At 51.5% G+C, this 19,243-nt stretch overlaps 7 protein-coding genes across 7 annotated transcripts; 3 read left to right on the forward strand and 4 right to left on the reverse strand.

The window, feature by feature from the left end:
• Positions 1-82: 82 nt before the first annotated feature.
• On the forward strand, positions 83-1,997 carry P170DRAFT_408430 (uncharacterized protein; the record flags this gene model as incomplete). The annotated part of the gene is made up of 4 exons (XM_024846731.1): positions 83-819; positions 870-1,247; positions 1,294-1,437; positions 1,530-1,997. Exons 1-4 carry the CDS (start codon positions 193-195, stop codon positions 1,995-1,997), a joined length of 1,617 nt encoding a protein of 538 aa, XP_024704601.1. The 5' UTR covers positions 83-192.
• Positions 1,998-2,378: 381 nt separating this feature from the next.
• On the forward strand, positions 2,379-5,183 carry P170DRAFT_179692 (putative phenol monooxygenase). Its single transcript, XM_024842660.1, has 4 exons — positions 2,379-2,757; positions 2,831-3,943; positions 4,001-4,023; positions 4,075-5,183. Exons 2-4 carry the CDS (start codon positions 2,833-2,835, stop codon positions 4,978-4,980), a joined length of 2,040 nt encoding a protein of 679 aa, XP_024704602.1. The 5' UTR covers positions 2,379-2,757; positions 2,831-2,832; the 3' UTR covers positions 4,981-5,183.
• Positions 5,184-5,866: 683 nt separating this feature from the next.
• Positions 5,867-7,773, forward strand: P170DRAFT_426241 (MFS transporter; the record flags this gene model as incomplete). The annotated part of the gene is made up of 3 exons (XM_024847698.1): positions 5,867-6,271; positions 6,324-6,713; positions 6,766-7,773. 3 exons carry the CDS (start codon positions 5,867-5,869, stop codon positions 7,771-7,773), a joined length of 1,803 nt encoding a protein of 600 aa, XP_024704603.1.
• A 339-nt stretch (positions 7,774-8,112) lies between these two features.
• P170DRAFT_356474 (intradiol ring-cleavage dioxygenase) lies at positions 8,113-9,478 on the reverse strand (the record flags this gene model as incomplete). The annotated part of the gene is made up of 5 exons (XM_024844151.1): positions 8,113-8,546; positions 8,601-8,766; positions 8,824-8,966; positions 9,018-9,170; positions 9,229-9,478. 5 exons carry the CDS (start codon positions 9,476-9,478, stop codon positions 8,113-8,115), a joined length of 1,146 nt encoding a protein of 381 aa, XP_024704604.1.
• A 2,049-nt stretch (positions 9,479-11,527) lies between these two features.
• On the reverse strand, positions 11,528-13,437 carry P170DRAFT_179744 (uncharacterized protein). The gene is made up of 6 exons (XM_024842661.1): positions 13,054-13,437; positions 12,968-13,004; positions 12,850-12,917; positions 12,429-12,802; positions 12,307-12,377; positions 11,528-12,249 (listed from the first exon to the last, which is right to left on the reverse strand). Exons 1-6 carry the CDS (start codon positions 13,339-13,341, stop codon positions 11,987-11,989), a joined length of 1,101 nt encoding a protein of 366 aa, XP_024704605.1. The 5' UTR covers positions 13,342-13,437; the 3' UTR covers positions 11,528-11,986.
• Positions 13,438-16,270: 2,833 nt separating this feature from the next.
• On the reverse strand, positions 16,271-17,470 carry P170DRAFT_464769 (uncharacterized protein). Its single transcript, XM_024852275.1, has 3 exons — positions 17,239-17,470; positions 16,804-17,169; positions 16,271-16,726 (listed from the first exon to the last, which is right to left on the reverse strand). Exons 1-3 carry the CDS (start codon positions 17,429-17,431, stop codon positions 16,320-16,322), a joined length of 966 nt encoding a protein of 321 aa, XP_024704606.1. The 5' UTR covers positions 17,432-17,470; the 3' UTR covers positions 16,271-16,319.
• A 454-nt stretch (positions 17,471-17,924) lies between these two features.
• Positions 17,925-19,028, reverse strand: P170DRAFT_408443 (alpha/beta-hydrolase; the record flags this gene model as incomplete). Its single annotated transcript, XM_024846732.1, has 1 exon — positions 17,925-19,028. One exon carries the CDS (start codon positions 19,026-19,028, stop codon positions 17,925-17,927), a length of 1,104 nt encoding a protein of 367 aa, XP_024704607.1.
• Between the last annotated feature and the right edge of the window lie 215 nt (positions 19,029-19,243).

Raw genomic sequence — 19,243 nt, forward strand, 5'->3', positions numbered from 1 at the left:
GAAGAATTTTCTCCTCCACAAAGTTCCCCCCTTTCTCTCTGCTCCAAATTTCTCCCTCTCTTTCCAACCTATTTTTATTGCCCGACTGTTGGAGTTTTTTCGTATATTTCGTCGACTTGGCTGAGACTTCGCAGCTAAGCTGCTAGACAAACATTCTCTACCACCCCCAGTGTCTCCAATACGAAGCCAGCCATGAGTTCCATGAATGAGAGAGTGCACCCCGTCGCTGAGAGTCCGCCCTCCCCTGTCTATGGGCAGACTAGTAACGCCCTGGATGTTAACGATGTCGCGTCTGAAGCCAAGATCTTCGACCAAGAAAGCTTCAAAGACCACCTTGATTTGCTGTCTTTGGCGAAGGTCAATCACGAAGGCGATGAGACTTCCTTGGCTCCGATAATCGCTGCTCGTGCCCTCAACCTTCCCTCAGATATGCCAAGTGGAAGCCTAACCAAGCTTCCAAAGGTGCAGCAGTACGGTCTGTTGGCAGGACTGGCCCCGGAAATGGGTTTCCAGAAGGACGAGGAAGTGAACCCTCATAATGATCCACGAGTCCTTTTCAATGTGACTTCGCCGTCAAGCACTTTCATTTGCGGGTCACAGGGCTCCGGAAAGAGTCATTCCCTGTCCTGCATCCTGGAGAACTGTCTGATTCCCTCCAAGGCTGGTAATCTCAAGAATCCTTTGACGGGGTTGGTCTTTCACTATGATTTATTCATCAGCGACTCGACGGGCTCGCCTTGTGAAGCAGCGTTTCTCTCATCGAGCCCCGAAGTCAAAGTGAGAGTACTGTGCTCTCCCACCAATATCCAGACCATGAGAGTATGTAACCCTGATGAATTATTTGTGAGCCGAAACTAATTCAGTCAAAGTACACCTACTCGCGATTTAAAAATGTCACAGTCGAGCCACTTCAAATTGATGAAACAGATCTGAATACCCAGAGAATGCTCAACCTTATGGCTGTCAGTCAAAGTGATACAGGAATGCCGCTATACATGCACACCTTGTTGCGTATCTTAAGGGAACTTCGTATTGAGCAGCAGGAGACAGGAACGCAATTCAAGTACCAGGAATTCAAAAGTCGCCTACTGGACGCCAACCTAACCAACGCCCAATGCGAGCCCTTGAAGCAGCGACTTGATACTTTGGAGAGTTTTATGCCCAAGCCCCAGGCTGGGTTTTTCAGTGGTGGCCAAAAGAGAAAGCAGAATGTCACCGCGAGGCGTGGCTCGACTTGGGATCCTGTGGTAAGTATCATCATGTTTTGCCCGGTAGCCACGCTGACTCTCATAGGCCGGTCGCTTGACCATTATCGATCTATCCTGCCCCTGCATTTCGCCAGATACAGCTTGCTGCTTGTTTGATATCTGCTTGAGCATTTTTCTGGAACAAGATCAGTCAGTGGGTCGTGTAGTTGCGTTGGATGAAGCTCACAAGGTATGTACATACTTACACCTAATCACCCTCTTGAGTGCTCTTTCATATCTCCCTATTCTATTTTCAGGACCTGACTCCAGCCTGTGTAATAGTATATGAACTCATCCGCCGAAGCTAGCGCGTTTACAAAAGCCTTGTTGGCCGTTGTTAGACTACAGCGCCATCTCGGGGTGCGCATCATCATTTCAACCCAGGAACCCACTATTTCGACTGATCTCTTGAATTTGTGCTCCGTGACCATCGTTCATAGGTTCACTTCACCGGAGTGGTTTCGAATCCTCCATCACCATCTGGCCGGTGCCTCCGACAACTGCTTTGCCGCTAAGTCTGGGGCTTTGCTCGAGGACGAAAACGAGGAAGAGGAGGCAGAATCGCTTTTTACCAAGATTGTGCGTCTGACGGTTGGAGAAGCGCTGTTGTTTGCTCCCAGTGCGATTGTCGGAACCAGGGTGGCCAAAGATGGCGATGTAACTGTCCATCGGCTGGGTGTTAGGCATTTGTCTGTGAAGGTCCGGGCTAGATTAACCGATGACGGAGGAAAATGCGTCCTTTCAATTTGATTGATGCTTTCAAGCGTCCATCTGTGTGGCTGTTGTTTCATGGCAGGATGGAATGGAGGGATTGTCTTCGTTTGCTGATTGATTCTCAGCACATGACTGAGACCCCGTGATCCGGGCCTGTCTTGAGATTTTGTTGCGTCGCACATTTGATGTTTTATCATCAACTCCTGCTGCCCACTCAACGCAAAGACTCTGTGTTCTGATGACACGAGTGGCGATGATATCTGGGGGATGCAGTATTGTTTCTATCCTTATTTCTATTTTTATCTGTTATCAGTATCGAATTTATTATTTTTGTTTGCTGTGACCGCAACAATCGTACAGTCTATGCTCACTTCTCAGTACTAATCATAAGGTAAGAATCGGTCAGCACCTTGGACTCCATCCCCAACAAGGGGAGTGGAGCAAGGGGCTCCACAAGTGCCGATCAGCCCAGGATTGGTGAGGTTCAAGTAAGCGACTTGTCAGCAAGCGATCTCCAACTCCCTGCCATTATCGTGCATACAACGAGCATATCCTCCCATGGGTTGATGCCAAGAGGTACTCATGCTGCCTGGAAACGGTCTCCTACCAAACTTGGAACCAATCCCGGGCAGGGAGAGGAACAATGGAGTTCAAGACGCCTCGCGTCAATGATCCAGGAGTCCAAACCCCGCATGCCAATTTCGACTTGGAGATTTTCAAGAACTAAGCGGTGATCCACGCCCTCGGGCCACTTGCGGGTATATATGATGTTTTGAATCGCCGGTGCTTGGGCCGGGTAGGTTTTCTCTTCTTTCTTCTTCTTTTTCTTCATTTGACTGGAATTGAACCAATTGCCTGATTCTGGACAGCAATGCCCGTGTTCACCGAGCACGCCTCCGCGTCTCGCGACCTTCGCGTGCTGCCCTTCTTCGCTCCTCCGCTTCCCCGCCTTTCCCCAGCTTTCACCCCCGATGCCAATCCCGACGCCGAGAAATATGAGGTCGTCATCGTCGGCGCCGGTCCCGCAGGCCTTATACTGAACTTGCTTCTCGCGCGATATGGCCTCTCCGACGCCTCGCTTCTCTGCATCGACGCGAAACCCGGCACCCTGGTATCTGGACAAGCAGACGGACTGCAGCCGCGCACGCTCGAGGTGCTTAAATCGCTGGGCCTGGCCGACGAGATCCTCAACGATGGCTGTCACATGGCGGAGGTGGCGTTTTGGAACCCATCCAAGAACACGGACGAGGTGATTGAGCGCACCTCAATCGTGCCGGACGTGGCGGTGCCCGCGCGATTCCAGCACGAGGTGACGATTCATCAGGGCCGGATCGAGCGCATCCTGGAGACGGATCTCTTGCGGTATTCTGGGCGCGGAGTGCAGCGGAATACGAAGCTCGTGGATGTGCGCATCGATGAGGATGGGGATGCAGAGTTTCCGGTCCTCGCGGAGATCGAGACGGAAGGGAAGCGGAGAACTATTCGCTCGAAGCATCTGGTTGGCGCGGATGGGGCGCATTCGGTCGTGAGAAGGTGCATGGGGTTGAAGTTGGTGGGCGAGTCGACGGACCATATTTGGGGCGTTGTGGATTTGGTGGTCGATACGGATTTCCCGGATATTCGACGGCGGTCCGCAATTCATTCGCCAGCGGGGTCGGTCATGGTTATTCCGCGAGAGCAGATTTCGACGGGAGACTACCTGACAAGATTGTACGTTCAGGTACCGGAGGAAGAGGTTGAGGAAGAGGTTAAAATCAACGGAAATGGCAACCAGAAGGGATGCGCAAGGGAGCGAAGGGGAAAGGTGACGGTGGAGGGGATCTTCCAGCAAGCCGTCGATGCTCTGAACCCATATTACATCCGACCCAAAGAGGAGGGAGCTGTGGATTGGTGGGCGGCCTACCAGATTGGCCAGCGAGTGTCCAACCAGTTTGCAGTGAAGGATTCAAAAGGTGTCAATCGGGTGTTTATCGTGGGAGACGGTAAGGCTTTCTGATGGATTTTACATGGAGTTTGGCTGACTGGTATGATGTCTTAAGCGTGTCATACACATAGCCCCAAGGTTGGTCATACTGGTCCATAAACCCAAACTTTTGACTGACTTAGATTATAGGCTGGCCAAGGCATGAACGTGTCTATGATGGACTCATACAATCTGGCTTGGAAGCTGGCCTACTCCATTCAAGGCCTTACAGCTGACTCGGAGAGCAAGGAGACACCAGACTCTATCCTGGACACCTACCATACGGAGCGGCACACGATAGCCCAGGAACTAATAGCATTCGACCGCGCCTTTTCCTCCATGTTCTCAGGGAAGATAGCGTCCACCGGAGACAGCATCGAAGGACTGACCCATGATCAGTTCATGGAGGTGTTCAGCACAGGTAATGGATTCACCAGCGGCTGCGGCATCGAATACCCGGAAAACCTAACGGTCGAGAAAACTCACGATACGGATTCCAAAAACCCAATCCAAGGCACAGATTACCTACATGGGATTCTTCGACCTGGTAGAAGACTGCTTGACGTGAAATTGAAGAGACACGCCGACGGGATTCATATCCACCTACAAGACGGTACGATTCCTTCCTATCCTGAGGTAACCAGATCACTAATGAGACTTTATGTAGACCTCCGCTCAACCGGCCGATTCCGCATTTTGTGCCTGACCTCGTCAGATATTCTCGATGCCGATGGAGTATCAGCGAAGACGTTAACGGCTCTCGGGTCCACCGTGCTTCCTCGCTTCCCGCCGTCCGTGGTCGAACAGGTTGTGATCCATCCCCGACTGTCTAAGACCTTCACCTGGCGCGACGTGCCCGCCGAGCTGAAGAAATACTCCGAGATGCGCTTCCACGACGGTAGTGCGATCGACGATGCATATAAGATCTACGGCGTGGATCAGGATAGAGGCGCATTGGCTGTGATCCGGCCAGATGGGTATGTTGGCACGGTGGCAGCATTGGAGGATGTGGGTCGAGTAGAGAGATATTTACAGCAGTGTCTGCGAACTGTGTAGACGAATGTAGTCGATATATGTTGAGCGCATAAATGGTGATCTCGAAAGAGGCAGAAGAACAATAGAGCTAGATTTTCTTTACTTATCGCCGTTAGCTCTGCAAGTATGTGATGGAGGTAGCTATAGCTACATCTCAGTAGCCGGTGAGTCATGGACAATGTAATTCGTATCTGGCGAGGAATCACTACAGCTGAAAGCACAACTCAGAGGATATCTATGAAAACCCATAAGCACCATTTCTATTTTTAAATACTCCATCAGTATAAACTCCGTTGTCTGTAAACTCCGCCGGCAAATCGGCACAAGAGTCAGCCCCAGGCAGATCTCCCAGGCCAACACAAAAGGAAGCCCCAGGCCCCGACGCCTTTTATGCCTGCACAGTCCCTTTTCCAAAACCCACTCTCCTGATTGGCCCCTCTCCTCCCTTATCGATAAGCTCCACGTGACTCCCGTGCCGAGACCCGAGCCCAGCCCAATGATTCAAAGAGAATGACGGATCTCCGACCCCCGACTTCTCCGTTTTCCAGCGCCCGTTCCCTGTCAAGCTTTCGCCAGAGCCAATGGGCAGCTGCAAGGACGTTGGCGAGGAGATTTCCTCTGCGCTTGTTGGCTGCTCGCGGCGTTTGTGGACCCTTCGGCTCTGGTCTCCACTGGTCGGGATTAAGCGCTTCGTTATCGCCGATGGGGTTTAGGAGTGTGGTCGGGCTGGAGAAAATTTTGGCTTTGGGCTGATCGTGACAAGATGCTATAAGTGTGTTGGTTCCCTGGTTCTTCTGGCTTGTTTCGGGTCTTGGCTTTTCTTGCTTTGATATCCATGCGGAGTATCGTTGAATGAGATTTATGTTCGTTTGTCTCTGACCCTGATCGGTTTAGGATTTGATCGATCATGGTGGCGAATCCCGAGGAACATCCTCATGGCTCAACTCGGTCACGGTCAACGTCGCTTTCTAGCTCGGATTCCGACTCGAGAGAGTCGAGGTCCGAATTTAGACAGGCACACCGGAGAGGGTCTGCTCACACGAGGTCGAGATCACGCTCTGTGCGGAGTACCCGGCGCATTGACCGGATCTATTCGGGTCGACATATAGACGATCAGTCGGTCTATCACAGTGATGAGGACCCTGAGGATTCGGAGGACGCCGATGACGCGAGGAGGGTCGACTCGGCTCTCGAAGTTCGAGGAGGAATTGTGAATGAGCGAGATTATGATCTGGAGCGAAATACCCAGCCTGCTGCTGGTTTGGAGAAGTCGAAGACGGCGAGGTCTGATAGATCCCGGGATCCAACGCTGGTATGTATTCCACCTCGTCTGATGTCTGTGTGGACATAGCTGATACAATCAGGTTACGTGGGATGGCCCTGATGACCCGGAAAATCCAAAGAATTGGCCTGCGAAGAAGAAATGGGCGGCGGTGGTTACCGTCTCTTTCTTCACGTTTATCTCACCAGTGGCGTCATCTATGGTAGCTCCGGCGCTGCAGTCCATTCGATCGGATTTCGATATCGAGGATGAGGTTATCTCGCAGCTTACGCTCTCTGTTTTCGTCCTGGCCTATGCCGTCGGCCCGCTCTTTCTCGGTCCCTTCTCCGAAATCTACGGCCGAGTTATCGTTCTGCAGGTTGCCAACCTGTTCTTTCTCGTCTTCAATATCGCCTGCGGTGTCGCCCAGACCAAGGTACAGATGATCGTGTTCCGATTCCTAGCTGGCCTAGGCGGCAGTGCTCCATTAGCCGTAAGTCCAGCTCCCCCCTGCACCATGCTACCTCAGTCTCTAACCCATCCAGGTCGGCGGCGGCGTCCTCTCCGACTGCTTCGTCCCCGAAGAACGAGGCAAAAGCATCGCCATCTACAGCCTCGCGCCCCTCCTCGGTCCCGCCGTGGGCCCCATCGCGGGCGGGTTCATCGCCGAAAACACCACCTGGCGCTGGGTCTTCTACTCGACCTCGATCGCCGACGGGGTCATCCAACTCGCCGGCCTCTTCTTCCTCCGCGAGACCTACGGCCCCAAGATCCTGCGCGCCCGCGCCCACCACCTCCGCAAAGAAACCAACAACCCATCCTTCCAAACCGACGCCGAGCGCCAGAACAAGACCCTCCCCCAGGTCCTCCGCACCGCGCTCGTCCGCCCCTTCCGTCTCCTCGCCACCCAGCCCATCGTCCAGGCCCTCGCCATCTACATGGCCTACATCTACGGCATCATGTATCTCGTGCTCTCGACCTTCCCAGCCCTCTGGACCAGCCCGTCCTACTACGCCGAATCCACCGGAATCGGCGGCCTCAACTACATCTCCCTCGGGCTCGGCTTCTGGCTGGGGTCTCAGATCTGCGCCCCCCTCAACGACCGCATCTATCGCCACCTGAAAGCCCGCAACAACGGCATCGGCCGCCCCGAGTTCCGCGTCCCCCTCCTCCCCTTCGCCGCCCTCTTCACCCCCGCCGGCCTCTTCATCTACGGCTGGACAGCACAGTACCGCACGCACTGGATCGCGCCTAATATCGGGGCGTGTCTGTTCGGGATGGGCAATATCGTCACGTACCAGTGCATCCAGACGTATATGGTGGATGCGTATACGCGGTTCGCGGCGAGTGCGTTGGCCGCGGCGGCGTTTTTGCGGTCCCTCGCGGGCTTCGGGTTTCCGCTTTTTGCGCCCTACATGTATGAAGGGTTGAAGTATGGGTGGGGGAATAGTTTGCTGGCGTTTGTGTCTCTGGCGTTGGGGATTCCGGCGCCGATATTCTTGTGGAAGTATGGTGAGAAGTTGAGGAAGTTGAGTCCGTATGCTGCTGGGTAGGGGGGACTGTATATAGGGGGGGGGGGGGGGGGGGGGGTTTGAGAATAATGTAAAGATATAGAAGTGAAATAAGAATATTTAATATTTTTCGATATGGGCTTAGGAGATTGAGTAGCATGGAGAAAGATAATGTATGTGATTGAAAGCTCACTACCTACTTAGCACTTATTCAACGACAGACTATGGCTATTGGTATAGCGTTTTCATCTCCCATCCTCAAATCCAATCAAGGCAAATCAAACCAGAACAAACCAACTAAACAACATCTCTTCAACCACAGGCCCCTTCCCTCAAAACGTCCTAATCAACAACTAATCAACCAACTAAATCCCGAACCCCCTAAGCCGAAGGCACACCAGAAGGCGGCCCACCGGGCCCACCAGGGCCTCCGGGACCACCAGGACCACCGCCGCCAGAGTTCGGGTTCTCGATGCCACCATTCTCAGTATACCACACGGCCGGGGCAACATCGCTCGACTTGGTGCCATCAATACCCAGCGAGATCCAAGCAAACAGGCCGTCCTCGACACTATCGCCGAGGTAGACGTACTGCATGAAAGGGTCGATGACGTCGGCTTCTTCGGCGAGGATGCCATCGTCCGCGTTCGTGGTCAGGGGCTGGGTGTTGGCGGCGTAGGTGGTTGTGGCTTCGACTTCGTAGATCAGGTCCTGGTCGAAGAAGGTCTGGCCAACGTAGGAGGCGTGCGCGGTGAAGAGGTCCGAGAGGGTGTTGTTGGCGTTGACGGTGGTGCCGTTGGGGGCGTGGGAGAGCACTGGTTTGGTTCTTTAGCTGGGGTTAGGTGATTGACGAGAGCGAGCAGACTTACGATGGATGTGGTGCGTACGGCCGGTGTAGTGACCGGGGAAAATGGTCTCGAATTGAGCAACGCCGCTGGTGTCGGTCTTCTGGACGCCGCGGAGGAAGGTAGCGTCCAGGTTGGTGTCATCGCCCTGGTTGCCGTTTCCGCCGGCCACGACACCGGAGTAGACGCCCTGTTTGGGGTCAGTGGTTGCTTCTTACTTTCAGATGAGGGTGGGGGGTGAGCATACGGTGGCGTTGCAGTGCCAGGCATCAATGTAGATGTTCGGAACCGGGTCGCAGGTGTTGGTGTCGATGATCTGGAAGTCCAGGAACAGAGGAACACCAGCCTGGTCCTCAGAAATGTCCTCGCGGATCAGCTCGCCGGTGACGTCTGGGATGGGTTAGCCAGAAGTGTGCTTAAGGGAATTGTGGAAAGACAAACAGTAAGGACCCTGGGTGGTGTCGGGTCCGAGAATGCAGGTCGCGTTGGACGCAAAGAGCACAGCAGGGTCAACGGTCTGGTCCACGTCCAGGGAGGAGTGGTGGGAGGTGTTGAGGGCCTCGTCAAGGTCCCGCGCCTTGAGATAGGTGGAGCCTAGATTGTGTTAGCTTTGTAGTCCTAGTAAACGTATCGGGGACAAAGGACAGCTTACGGGTCTCTAGTCCCTTGCGACGACGCAGCCGCTCAACAGTCAGCTCACGACGAGCGACGTTACGCGCCTCATGGCCACGAGCACGCAGCTTCTCAGTGCAGTGGTTCAAACTGCGGTGGTGCACGGGAGCCCGCTTGAGGAAAGCAGCACGCTCCGCGGCCTCGGCCTTGACGTCGTGACCCGGATGGGCCGCTGCGAGACCTGCAAGACCAACCAGGCCCGCAACAAGGGCAGGAGTGAGATGGACCATAGCGCCGAAGACAAAAGACCAGCAGAGAATCGAGGAGAGAAGCTGAAGAGGAAAGCCTTGATGGATGAACAACAATTCCTCAACGATCAGGCCGACTTTATATCTTGCACTCCCACCCCAGTCGACTCGGATACTCCAAGGCCAAGAAATGAGGAGATTGCCATGGATGATGACACAGCCGATATAGATTGACTTCGACTGCTCTAGACTGTCGAATAGGGCGGCATATATTGTTCAGCGACCTCCGGCAGAGGGCCAACATTGGACCCGCCATGTAGAGAGGGCTCCAACCACGAACGTAGATAGATTAGGGCAATTCGTCTAATGTGACGGGCGCTGCAGATGGCCCAAAGCCGAAGAGCGAGTCAACCTCGCCACAGGCTCATGTTAGGGCTTCTCGGGAAGCCAACCAGCCAAGGTGGAGGACAAGAAGACCAGGATCACCACGGGCTGACGACGCGGCCCCAAAAATCCGCCAAGCAAACGCTCATAAAAGGGAAACGAGGTGAAGCTAACAAGCAACGGAGCCATAGCTAGGCAGAGGTAGCTTCCTTGGCAAGTTTGCTTGCACCGGACTCCGCCGTGGCGTGCAATCTTATCCATCACAAGAGGTTGAAATCTCCGTGGATCAAGCTTATTATCCACAAAACCATCGGCGGCTTGGCGCAGTCGGGAGTGATTAATGCAGTCGTTCTGATTTGCGGGTATTCATCGGGCCTCCGTGGGCGACCAGGGTATATGATGCGCACCGTGCAAGAGAAGGTTGTCGATCATTGCCGATTTGTTTTTGTAGAGTGTCGGCAAGGTTCATAGGCCTTGCGTTTACGTACTCCGTGCATCCTTCTATCCAGGGCCAGCGTCTTGTATATCTTGGCGCGGCAGCGGAAACGTTCCGTTCCGAGGTTCCCCGGTAGATGGAAGACAGTGACAATGCCGATCTGCATAGTGACGTTTAGTGTTCCTGGCGCGACAAGGAAATGAGTGAAACGCACCTTAAGATCTACGCAAAAGGACCTTGAAGAGAGCAAGACAGAGAAAGGAGAGAATGAGAAGATGAAGCCGTTCCTGATCAGCCGTGCCAAGACGGCTTTGTTTGGTTTGCACCGGGCGGGGTGCCTGAATTAGCGGGCACCACTGCGTCCATCCAACATTCGATTTGAGGAGAAACACTGCAGGAAGCGCTCTGACAATTGTTAATGTCCTCGCAGTGATTGGCCCTCTGATTTGGGCTTCAAATCCGATACAAAGTGGCTGCCAGCCAAGGATCACATGCACCAACGCCTTCTTGTAACCTCCGGTTGTAATCCTGGTCTGCTTTGGCTGCCATGGATCTTTAGCTCTTACCAACTGCATCATTGACGCGACTGCGGAAAGAGAGCACGCAAATAAATTGGGCCATCGGTGGACTCCGCCGGAGCCGTGGTCCATCCGTAGCGGGCTGGGCCATGGGGCATGAGCCTATCGTGGACGCCTGCATCCTGATCCTTTCGGCAGACGGAGTAATAATGTGTAGAGACTGGTTGGCCAATTTACTGTTTTTGCACATCTCCCGAGAAGTAGTGGCGACTGGCCCCGCAGTCTAAGCCGGCTGGATCACGCAAATGGCCACTAGTCATGGATGATTGAGATAGATGTCCGCGTTCTTGAAGGTGCTACTCATTGCGGCCGTTTCACGCGACACGCTAATAACGATCTTTCTCCGTCTCCTTTCCAAGATAGTCAGGACTAGTTTGCATTTGCAACGGAGCGTAGATGAGGTGCGATCAATCCAGGCCTCGTGATCCGTAGGGCCCTGACTGCCGTGTCCCCGGAGAATGTTGTATATGCGTAACTCTAGATGGTTGATGGAAAATATGACAGACCAATCGCTTGAAGGTCTGGAGCCGCAGAGGGTACAAGACATGGAATTGGACATACCACCCTTTTGTTTGTAATTAGTTGTCTTGTTGTTAGAGCCAAGCCTAGTAGCGCTAGACCAACCTAATCCGGAGAACTAACAATCAGTGTAGGCCATAATTGCTCTTGCCCAGTCATGAAAATGATATATTGGTGGGATATTTCTCCATTAAGGGGAAGGCGCTAATTCTATGGGTCCTGATTTCAAAAGAGTTGGCACTCCGATGATTCTGCAATGACAATGGTGTGAATCCTGCGCCGGTCACAGCCGCATAGAACAAAACAAAATGGAACTATATTTGCTTATGGCGCGTAGATGCCTTGTTATAGAACGCGATGTTACCCAAGGACGATAACTTTAGGGCGTTCGAACAGATATCTGCATATCCTCCAATAGGAACCAAGAAAAATTGCGGATAGCTGAGCAACAAGATAAGCAGTGAAGCTTGGCTGTGGAGTCTGATGGCATTTCTAGAGCCCAAATCACCTAGTTCCTGCCAGCGTTAATGGCATTATCCAACCCAAAAACATGCGGAAATTCTCGTGACCAAAATATTCCCCATGGCGTTGAAAAGGTGGTATCGTTATTGGCTGCTCCGGAGAAGTTTGTGTTCAGCCAGAGCTTGCAGATTTGCTGCTATTGCGACTGTGGATTTCGACAACCGTGGTTGTCCGAATTCGCTTCCCCGAATGACTTTTCCTCCTCCCGCTGCTGGACAGGGTAAAGCTTCTCAAACTTCTGAAACTTCGCGGCCAAGGAATTTTAGGCATGTCGGGCAAGAATTTGAATAGCGGCCGCATGTTCGATAAGCAGGCCGCCGTAATTCCGACGGCCGGCTCGATGCATGTCCAAACACTGGGTTGCGTTTGTGCATCTAAAAAAAGACCGGTCAGATGATAAAGACATAAACGTGCAAGGACCAGGGACATACATGTGATATCATTGCCCGCCTCCGATAGCTCGACCATTGCCACGAGTCGGATGATGTCAAAAATTAGAGTCCTGGAGGAATCAGCAAAAGACTCAACTAAGCCAGCAACGGGGATCTCGCACAAGAAACCGAGCAGGAAAATGCCCGACAACGCCACCTTCTGCGCCCTAGGCACATGCAGGTTCCACACGACCTTCATTGGCATTGCCAAAATGATGGCGTCAGTTACGATATTGGGGATTTGTAAGCCGTAGTAGAATTTGGGAAGGTCGATGCAGCCGCCGGGGGTAGTAGGTTCCCACAATTTTCGGAAGGGGATGCAGGTTAATGCGCCGACAAGGCAAACGCCGTAGGCCCACAGGATGACGAGAGATCCGACAACATTGACACCAAGGACCATGGGCTTAATGGGGAACAATCGTTTGTAAAAGGCAAGAATGGATAGTTTGACGAAGGCGATGCATAGCGTGTATGTGAAACTGCCCGTGGACAGTGTCTGGTTTGGTAAGCTTTTATCCCACTAGATTTGACTTTGTTCTATACCTTCATGTACACGACCAATTCTTGTGGAGGCACGAAATAGATATGAGTTCCGAGGCCGTTGTAGAGTACTTTGCAGAGTCAGCTTCAAGTCACATAGGCGTGCGTCGGGTCCGCTAACGTATTACTCCAGAAAATGAGACCGCATATAAAAATACCTAGCAGAGTGAGCATGTACAGCAGTTTCGGCCGGAACGGAATACCTACAAGTGCAACGATGATCAAATAATCATCCAGGAACATCTTGGTCTTCGTCACCACCCTGCAAAAAAGCCGCAATATCACCGAGACGGTCGATAAAATGAGAGCAAAGCAAGTGGCTGTAATGACAACATGACGAAGATTATCGTGCGAATACCCAAGCTCAGGGCTTTGTTCGGCGGTAGAGCTGTCAGCCATGGTCAAACCGAATAACACCTTGTGTAGGTCGTGTCTCCTGGACGGGCTTACTCGGCGCAACCACCGAAGGATTCGAAATTCTGACACCCTCATCATTTAAAAGACCTTCCCCAAGCTCAGGGGACAGCTCTCAGGGGTCATTGCCGACCAATCTGAGGGCCCGACGTCATGAAATCAGGAATGGTATCACAAAGAGTCCTATTTTGTCAAAGTTGGAGTCTCCACATTTGCCAATTATCGACTATAGACGACGCCAAAAACCGGAGGAAGACAAGCCACTTCTTATCTATCACCCGTCAAATGTACCTGTCAAATTATTCAGGAATGGAGAAAAGACAATATATTTGGGAAGGCTCGGCAAAAATTGAATCTCCTTGCGAAAGAAAAACCTCGGAAAATACTCGCGATCTGTCTGTGGTTGGTGAAGAACAAGATCGACAGTAATGATGGACATGTCAGATTGGCGCATATCCCACACACTGACCGTCAGTGCTCGATCTTGAACAATGTCATTGGCCGATCTGCAAAGCTTCCTGCTTATTTAGCCGAGTGACTATTTCCAGAGATCTGGAGCTGTGGAACTTCAGTCATGATATATCACAAGAGGCGAAGAAGGAAGAGCCTGTTCCTTGTTTTTTGGCTCGATAATTTGGGTCGTCAGTTTTTGTTGGCATTTTCAAGACTACTCACCTATTCAGTTTCAAAGTTTCTGACTCAATTTAAGGCTTTCTTCGGCAAAGTAGAACGCCAATAGGCGGCGTTCTTGATAGCTGGAAAGAGAAAACATTAGCCACAGGGCGGTTAAGAAACTTTCCATTCCCTGGTGATCCTCATTTGCCTCATTTTGATGCCGAATAGCAACCTAGCCCATATGATCGATGGATAAATCATGAAGCCTTTTCCTTGCTGTTCGCGTGACACCAGGAATCTTCAGGTTCTCTGCATGTTTCGTGCGCTTGGCAGCAGTCTATCCACACTGTGGGGCGGATCGCGAAGATCGAGAGTGGAGTTGGGTTTCGGTCGACACTCATCAACACCAAGGGGTTCAAACGCGAGAAAGTGAAACGCCGTAGAAATGCTGGATATTATCTCGGAAGTTGGGTTTCTTCCACTGTTGTAGGTGCGAGTAGGCGTTCTCACGCGGCTTGCTAATCAGCGAGAATAAACTGACGAGTTTAGGTAGTATTGGGAGTTCGATTACTGATGATCCATGGTGTTTCATTTGCCACCCGCACAATGTTCAATGGGCAAGTCCTGCACTCCGATTTGGCCTAGCTGGACGCTCTGCCTGCAAAGCGTCAACTATTTTAGGCGATGAGGCAATCGAGCTTGACTCCACCTCACTGTCTTGGAATAACTTTCTCTCTGTCGAGTGTTGAAACTGATTGGGAATTCCCAGAGCCATCGGTCTGAGTGGTCTTGGCCAGCCCATTCGAACAACCCACTGGTCGAAAACAGGGCTCATGGCATTCTTCGACAGCAAGATGACATCGGTTGCAACATCTATCCCGAACATTTGTGGTCTTTTCCAAGCCATTGATGACAGCGACATTTCATGCTTTCGATTGATGATTTGGTGTCGACAAAGATCCAGTCGGATCGCACGACTCAAGTTTGGACGCATTCAAGTCATCATTTCACCCAGTATCTGGCTTCTTTGATCGCCTTCGCGTCTTGAACTTTTTTCCTGCTTCATTATCTTACCCCGTCACCCGAGAAACGTCATGCCCTGCCACTCTATTGCACCGTGTATATGAGCCTAGTGGCCATGTTCCCACAGCCGGTCGGCATGGTCAGCAAGCTCCATTGCGTGAGGCATTTGGCATCATTCAGGACAGTCAGATGGTATGGAGCATCCGGGGGAATTCACATCCAGGTGATTCTTAGATAGCGAATACACAATTTCAGGAATACTTAAGAAGGCATGCCTATGCAGAAAGAGCAACGTCAGCTATTGTCCATCTAATTGAAGCCAAAGCTTTGTTGAATTTGGCAAGAGGATGACCTTAGGAGCTTGCGATCGAGACTGCGACAGATATCGTTTCATGGCTCCGAGGAGTTGGAATCGTTGGGTCCCCATCTCTGCAGAATGAAGAGGGGGTGAAGTTGCGAGTCTTGTCGACGTCGTCGGCAAGTTCAAGCCCTGAGCACATGACCCACAATCCCCTGCTTCTGTTTTTTTCAGGACGTCGGAATGGAAGGACCCCTGTGACTGTTTATTCTAATCGCAGAACATGTCCCTAAGAGTGTTCTAATGGATAGAAAACATTTGCATTCGCTAACTCAACAGACTATCCTCGACTGAATGAATGTATCTCGGAACCTTTACCCGCAGCTGATAGAATGCCAAACGGCTTCAGCGCGAGCTGGGCAGGTAGAGACGGAACCAGATCCTGCAGTTTGTTCTCCGCCAGCTGTGTATCTCTCCAGCTATATGGAGAAGCTGAGAGGCCTTTTGCCGGCGGTGGCTAAACATATGCTGAAGACAAAAGAAATCTATATAGAACTAGCTAGGTGGGTGGAATTGGACCTGCCCTCTCTGTGGCTGGTTTTGCTAGTTTGATTGTTAGAATATCACACAGCATCAAAGGAAAGAATGGTAGGGGCAGAAAAGGGATGACGATGGAGGGCGGAGTGGGTGCATGTCCAGGAGTGGAGGTAGAAGTGTGTGAAGAGGATGGAAGAGAAAGAGAGAGAGAGTGTGTGTGAGGGCGAGAAGAAATGCGAGGGGAGGACAACGTGACCAGGCAGGATCAGGCAGGAGCGATGCAAATAGCGGCCTCATGGATCTGGCATTCAATGGATCGAGTCAAGGAAGTCGCCTTCGAGTGAATGGACTAGACCAAGCCAACAAAGTTGAAGGCTCTACATTTCCCTTGGTGGTCTTTTATCACAGATAGTTCACCCGCGTATCCCTACAATAAATATATCCTATCGATCAGGGATCTTAAATCAGGTTCATGTGGCTAGCAATATATGGAGCGAAAGCAATAACAGCCACAGGCAAGTACCATAACGCCTGTCAGCTCAACATGAACAATGAAATCCAACAACTTCCTGCGCACCGCGATCTCTTATCTTAGTCTCCGAAAGAAATACTCCTGTAATGAGCTCAGCGAGTCTAAGATATGTTTCCGTATGATCATCGTGTCAGTGTTGGCCAGGCTCTCCAGTTGGAAATAGAGATACTGCCAATCTAAACTCTGATCAATCACCTCCGGAATCTCGAAATAGAGCGTCTTCCGAATTTTCTGTCGCCAGTAGGATTCATCAAGCTGCCAGTCCAGCGCCTTTTGTAATTCCAGCACATCTCGGCCTTCTAGGTCATCCATAATCTTATGTTGTATCTCGAGCGGAAGCCGAGAAAACAAGCAGTCCCGGGGCTCTTGCGGTCTTTTGTTTTCTTCAACGGTGATTTGTTTTTCTCTCTCTTGGCGGCTTTTGTGAATAAGGCCCAGGATCTGATTGGAGTCTCCGGGATCTGCAGGACCCCGCTGTTAGTGACACCATAATATCATTTGCGTTGTTCTTATTCGAATTGGCTAGAGAATTGCTTACCGTGTCTTTCACGACCGGGTGTAGCAGTAAGAAAGCCATATGCCCATCCCCCAACGCCCGTGTCCCTAGACCTGTGGCGGATAGCGTCAAGTATCAGATTTAAGTCCGTCTCAATATATCGTCCCATCTTGCTTTTTTTCAGTAGTCTCCAGCAGGTAACATGAAGGGGGAACCCCACAAGATTCCTTTGTTTGTCCATATCTCGAAAAGGCTCGATGACACTGGGCTTTGCTATACGGTCTTCGAGTTCCCCAGCCGCGGACGTTCTAATCAGACCTTCATCCGGATCCAAAGGTGCCTGAAAGGCCCCAGCAAACAGAGAAACACCGGACACAGTTGTCGTGCCATCGGTAGGGTTATAAAGAACTGAGAACATGTAAGTACCAGGACCGATATCTGCCTTCATCTAGGAAGGAAATATCTGTGAAAACGCACCTAGACGATATATGGCCTGCCAAGAAAACCAATATTCCATCTCACTGGCTCGATAGATACCATCGCCGCGGAATTTCGGCCCCCAACTCTTCTCGAACCTCATTGCGCAGGCATAGCAGAAGGGGTTTGTGCGGTAGCTTGGAAATGCCCCATACGAGTCCAGGGAATAGTTCTGCGCTGCCTGACAAGCCATGATGAGATTGTAGTTTCTTTTAAGTTGCTGTATCGATGGTGGATCATGATTGGGAGTTATGGCGGGAGGGAACTTTCTGAAGTCCAAAGTATATCGTCATAATTGCGAATGGCGTTGAATAGGCTGACTTTTGTGACTCACCAACTTACAAGCGCGGATAAGTGATGAGGCGTCGTGTCGTGTTTCCAGTGTGGTAAGATTGGATCTCTTATAACTGCATGCTCGTCCGCTGCATTTTCACCCGTTCCGAGTTGGATGTCTCGTTATCAGAGCAACTAGCGTGGTTTGGCATTATTAGGCGGACGTATCGCTTCTATATTCAGGAGGTCCAGAGTAAAACTTGTCATTGGCATGGTGAGCTTTGGGTGTCTCAAAATAGTATGAATAGATCTCCCAGAAGGATAAAGATAATCAAGAAGCCTACCATCTATTCAAGACTATCAACATACTACGCTGTGTCGACACAGACCACGGATACCAAGCGCGAAACAAATCACCAAGCACCCTTCTGAATGATTCCCCAAACCTCTCTCATCGCTTTTTCGACCTCCCGCTCCAACCCGTACGCCCTACTCGCCATAAACACATCATGCGGTGCATCCAGCATTTCATACAACATCACCACATTTCCAAAAGCACGCATTTCCCGCACAAATTTAGCATTCGACTCATAAAAGCTTTCCGCCGTCCCGACCATCGCCCAAATAGGCACCTTCACATAGAACGGAGACTGCGCAAAGGAGAGATACGGATGTGAGCTAGGCACAATCCTCCCGTCATCCGTCAGGACGTCCACAGCCCATTCCAAGAACGTCGCGTTCAGACAATCAATACCCCTATTAACACTGCGAGCGACATGGCTCATATCAGAGAGATTAACCCAAGCAGACCAAAGAAGCGCCGCGTTAGGCAGAGGCAGCACATCGGGATTGTCAGAAAGATAACGCAAGAGCGCCAGAACGAGGTTCCCGCCCGCAGAGTCACCAGAGAGAATAAGCCGCGACGAGTCAATGTTCATGTCTTCGATGAGGTAGCGATACGCCGTGACTGCGTCCTGGATGGCCGCAGGGAAGCGCCCGTTGGGTGTATTTGCCAGTCGATAGTCGAGACAAAGGACGGGGGCGTCGTCGAACTGTCGGCTTAGGGAGCGAGCGCTGGGGCCGCAGTCGTCTTCGCGAGCATCGCATATTATGTATCCGCCTCCGTGGAAATGGAGGACGATTTTCTGGGTGGTGTCTGCGTTGCTGTAGCGGGTTGGGTACCAGATGGCGCCGACTATTGCGGGTTTGATTTCAGCGCTATCGAGGATGTCTTTGTACACGCAATCGAGGCGAGGTTTGATCCTGATGAACTGATCTCCTTCCTTGTCTGGGTTCAGGGACAGTTTGGCTTTGTAGTCGATGCCGTAGACAAGTTCGACAGACAACTTGATTATCTCGACTGAGATGCAGCGCCTGTATGGCCAGCGGGGGCGCGAAAAGCGGAAAGCATAGAAAACAATGTAGAATAAGAGGCGGAGGGATGCCACGGGGAGGAAATGGAGGATGAACAGCAGCTTGAAAGGCAGTGAGGCCCTCAGACGATTATTGCGTGCCATTTTGAGGCAGCTAGTTAAGAGTGGGGTAGCAGTTGTTAGGATGAAGATAGTGGAAGGGCAGCCACAAAGAATTCCTAGTATGATAGATGATAAATTGTCACTGATTGGTTGAATGCCTTGCAAATCGGAAGTATCCATGGGTCGATGGCAGGCTGGTTTGCTCATCACTGCCAGGACAGGAAATAAACAATGTGGCATATCCCACTCCCATCCAA

Source organism: Aspergillus steynii, assembly GCF_002849105.1.
Source record: "Aspergillus steynii IBT 23096 chromosome Unknown P170scaffold_4, whole genome shotgun sequence".
NCBI lineage: Eukaryota > Fungi > Ascomycota > Eurotiomycetes > Eurotiales > Aspergillaceae > Aspergillus > Aspergillus steynii.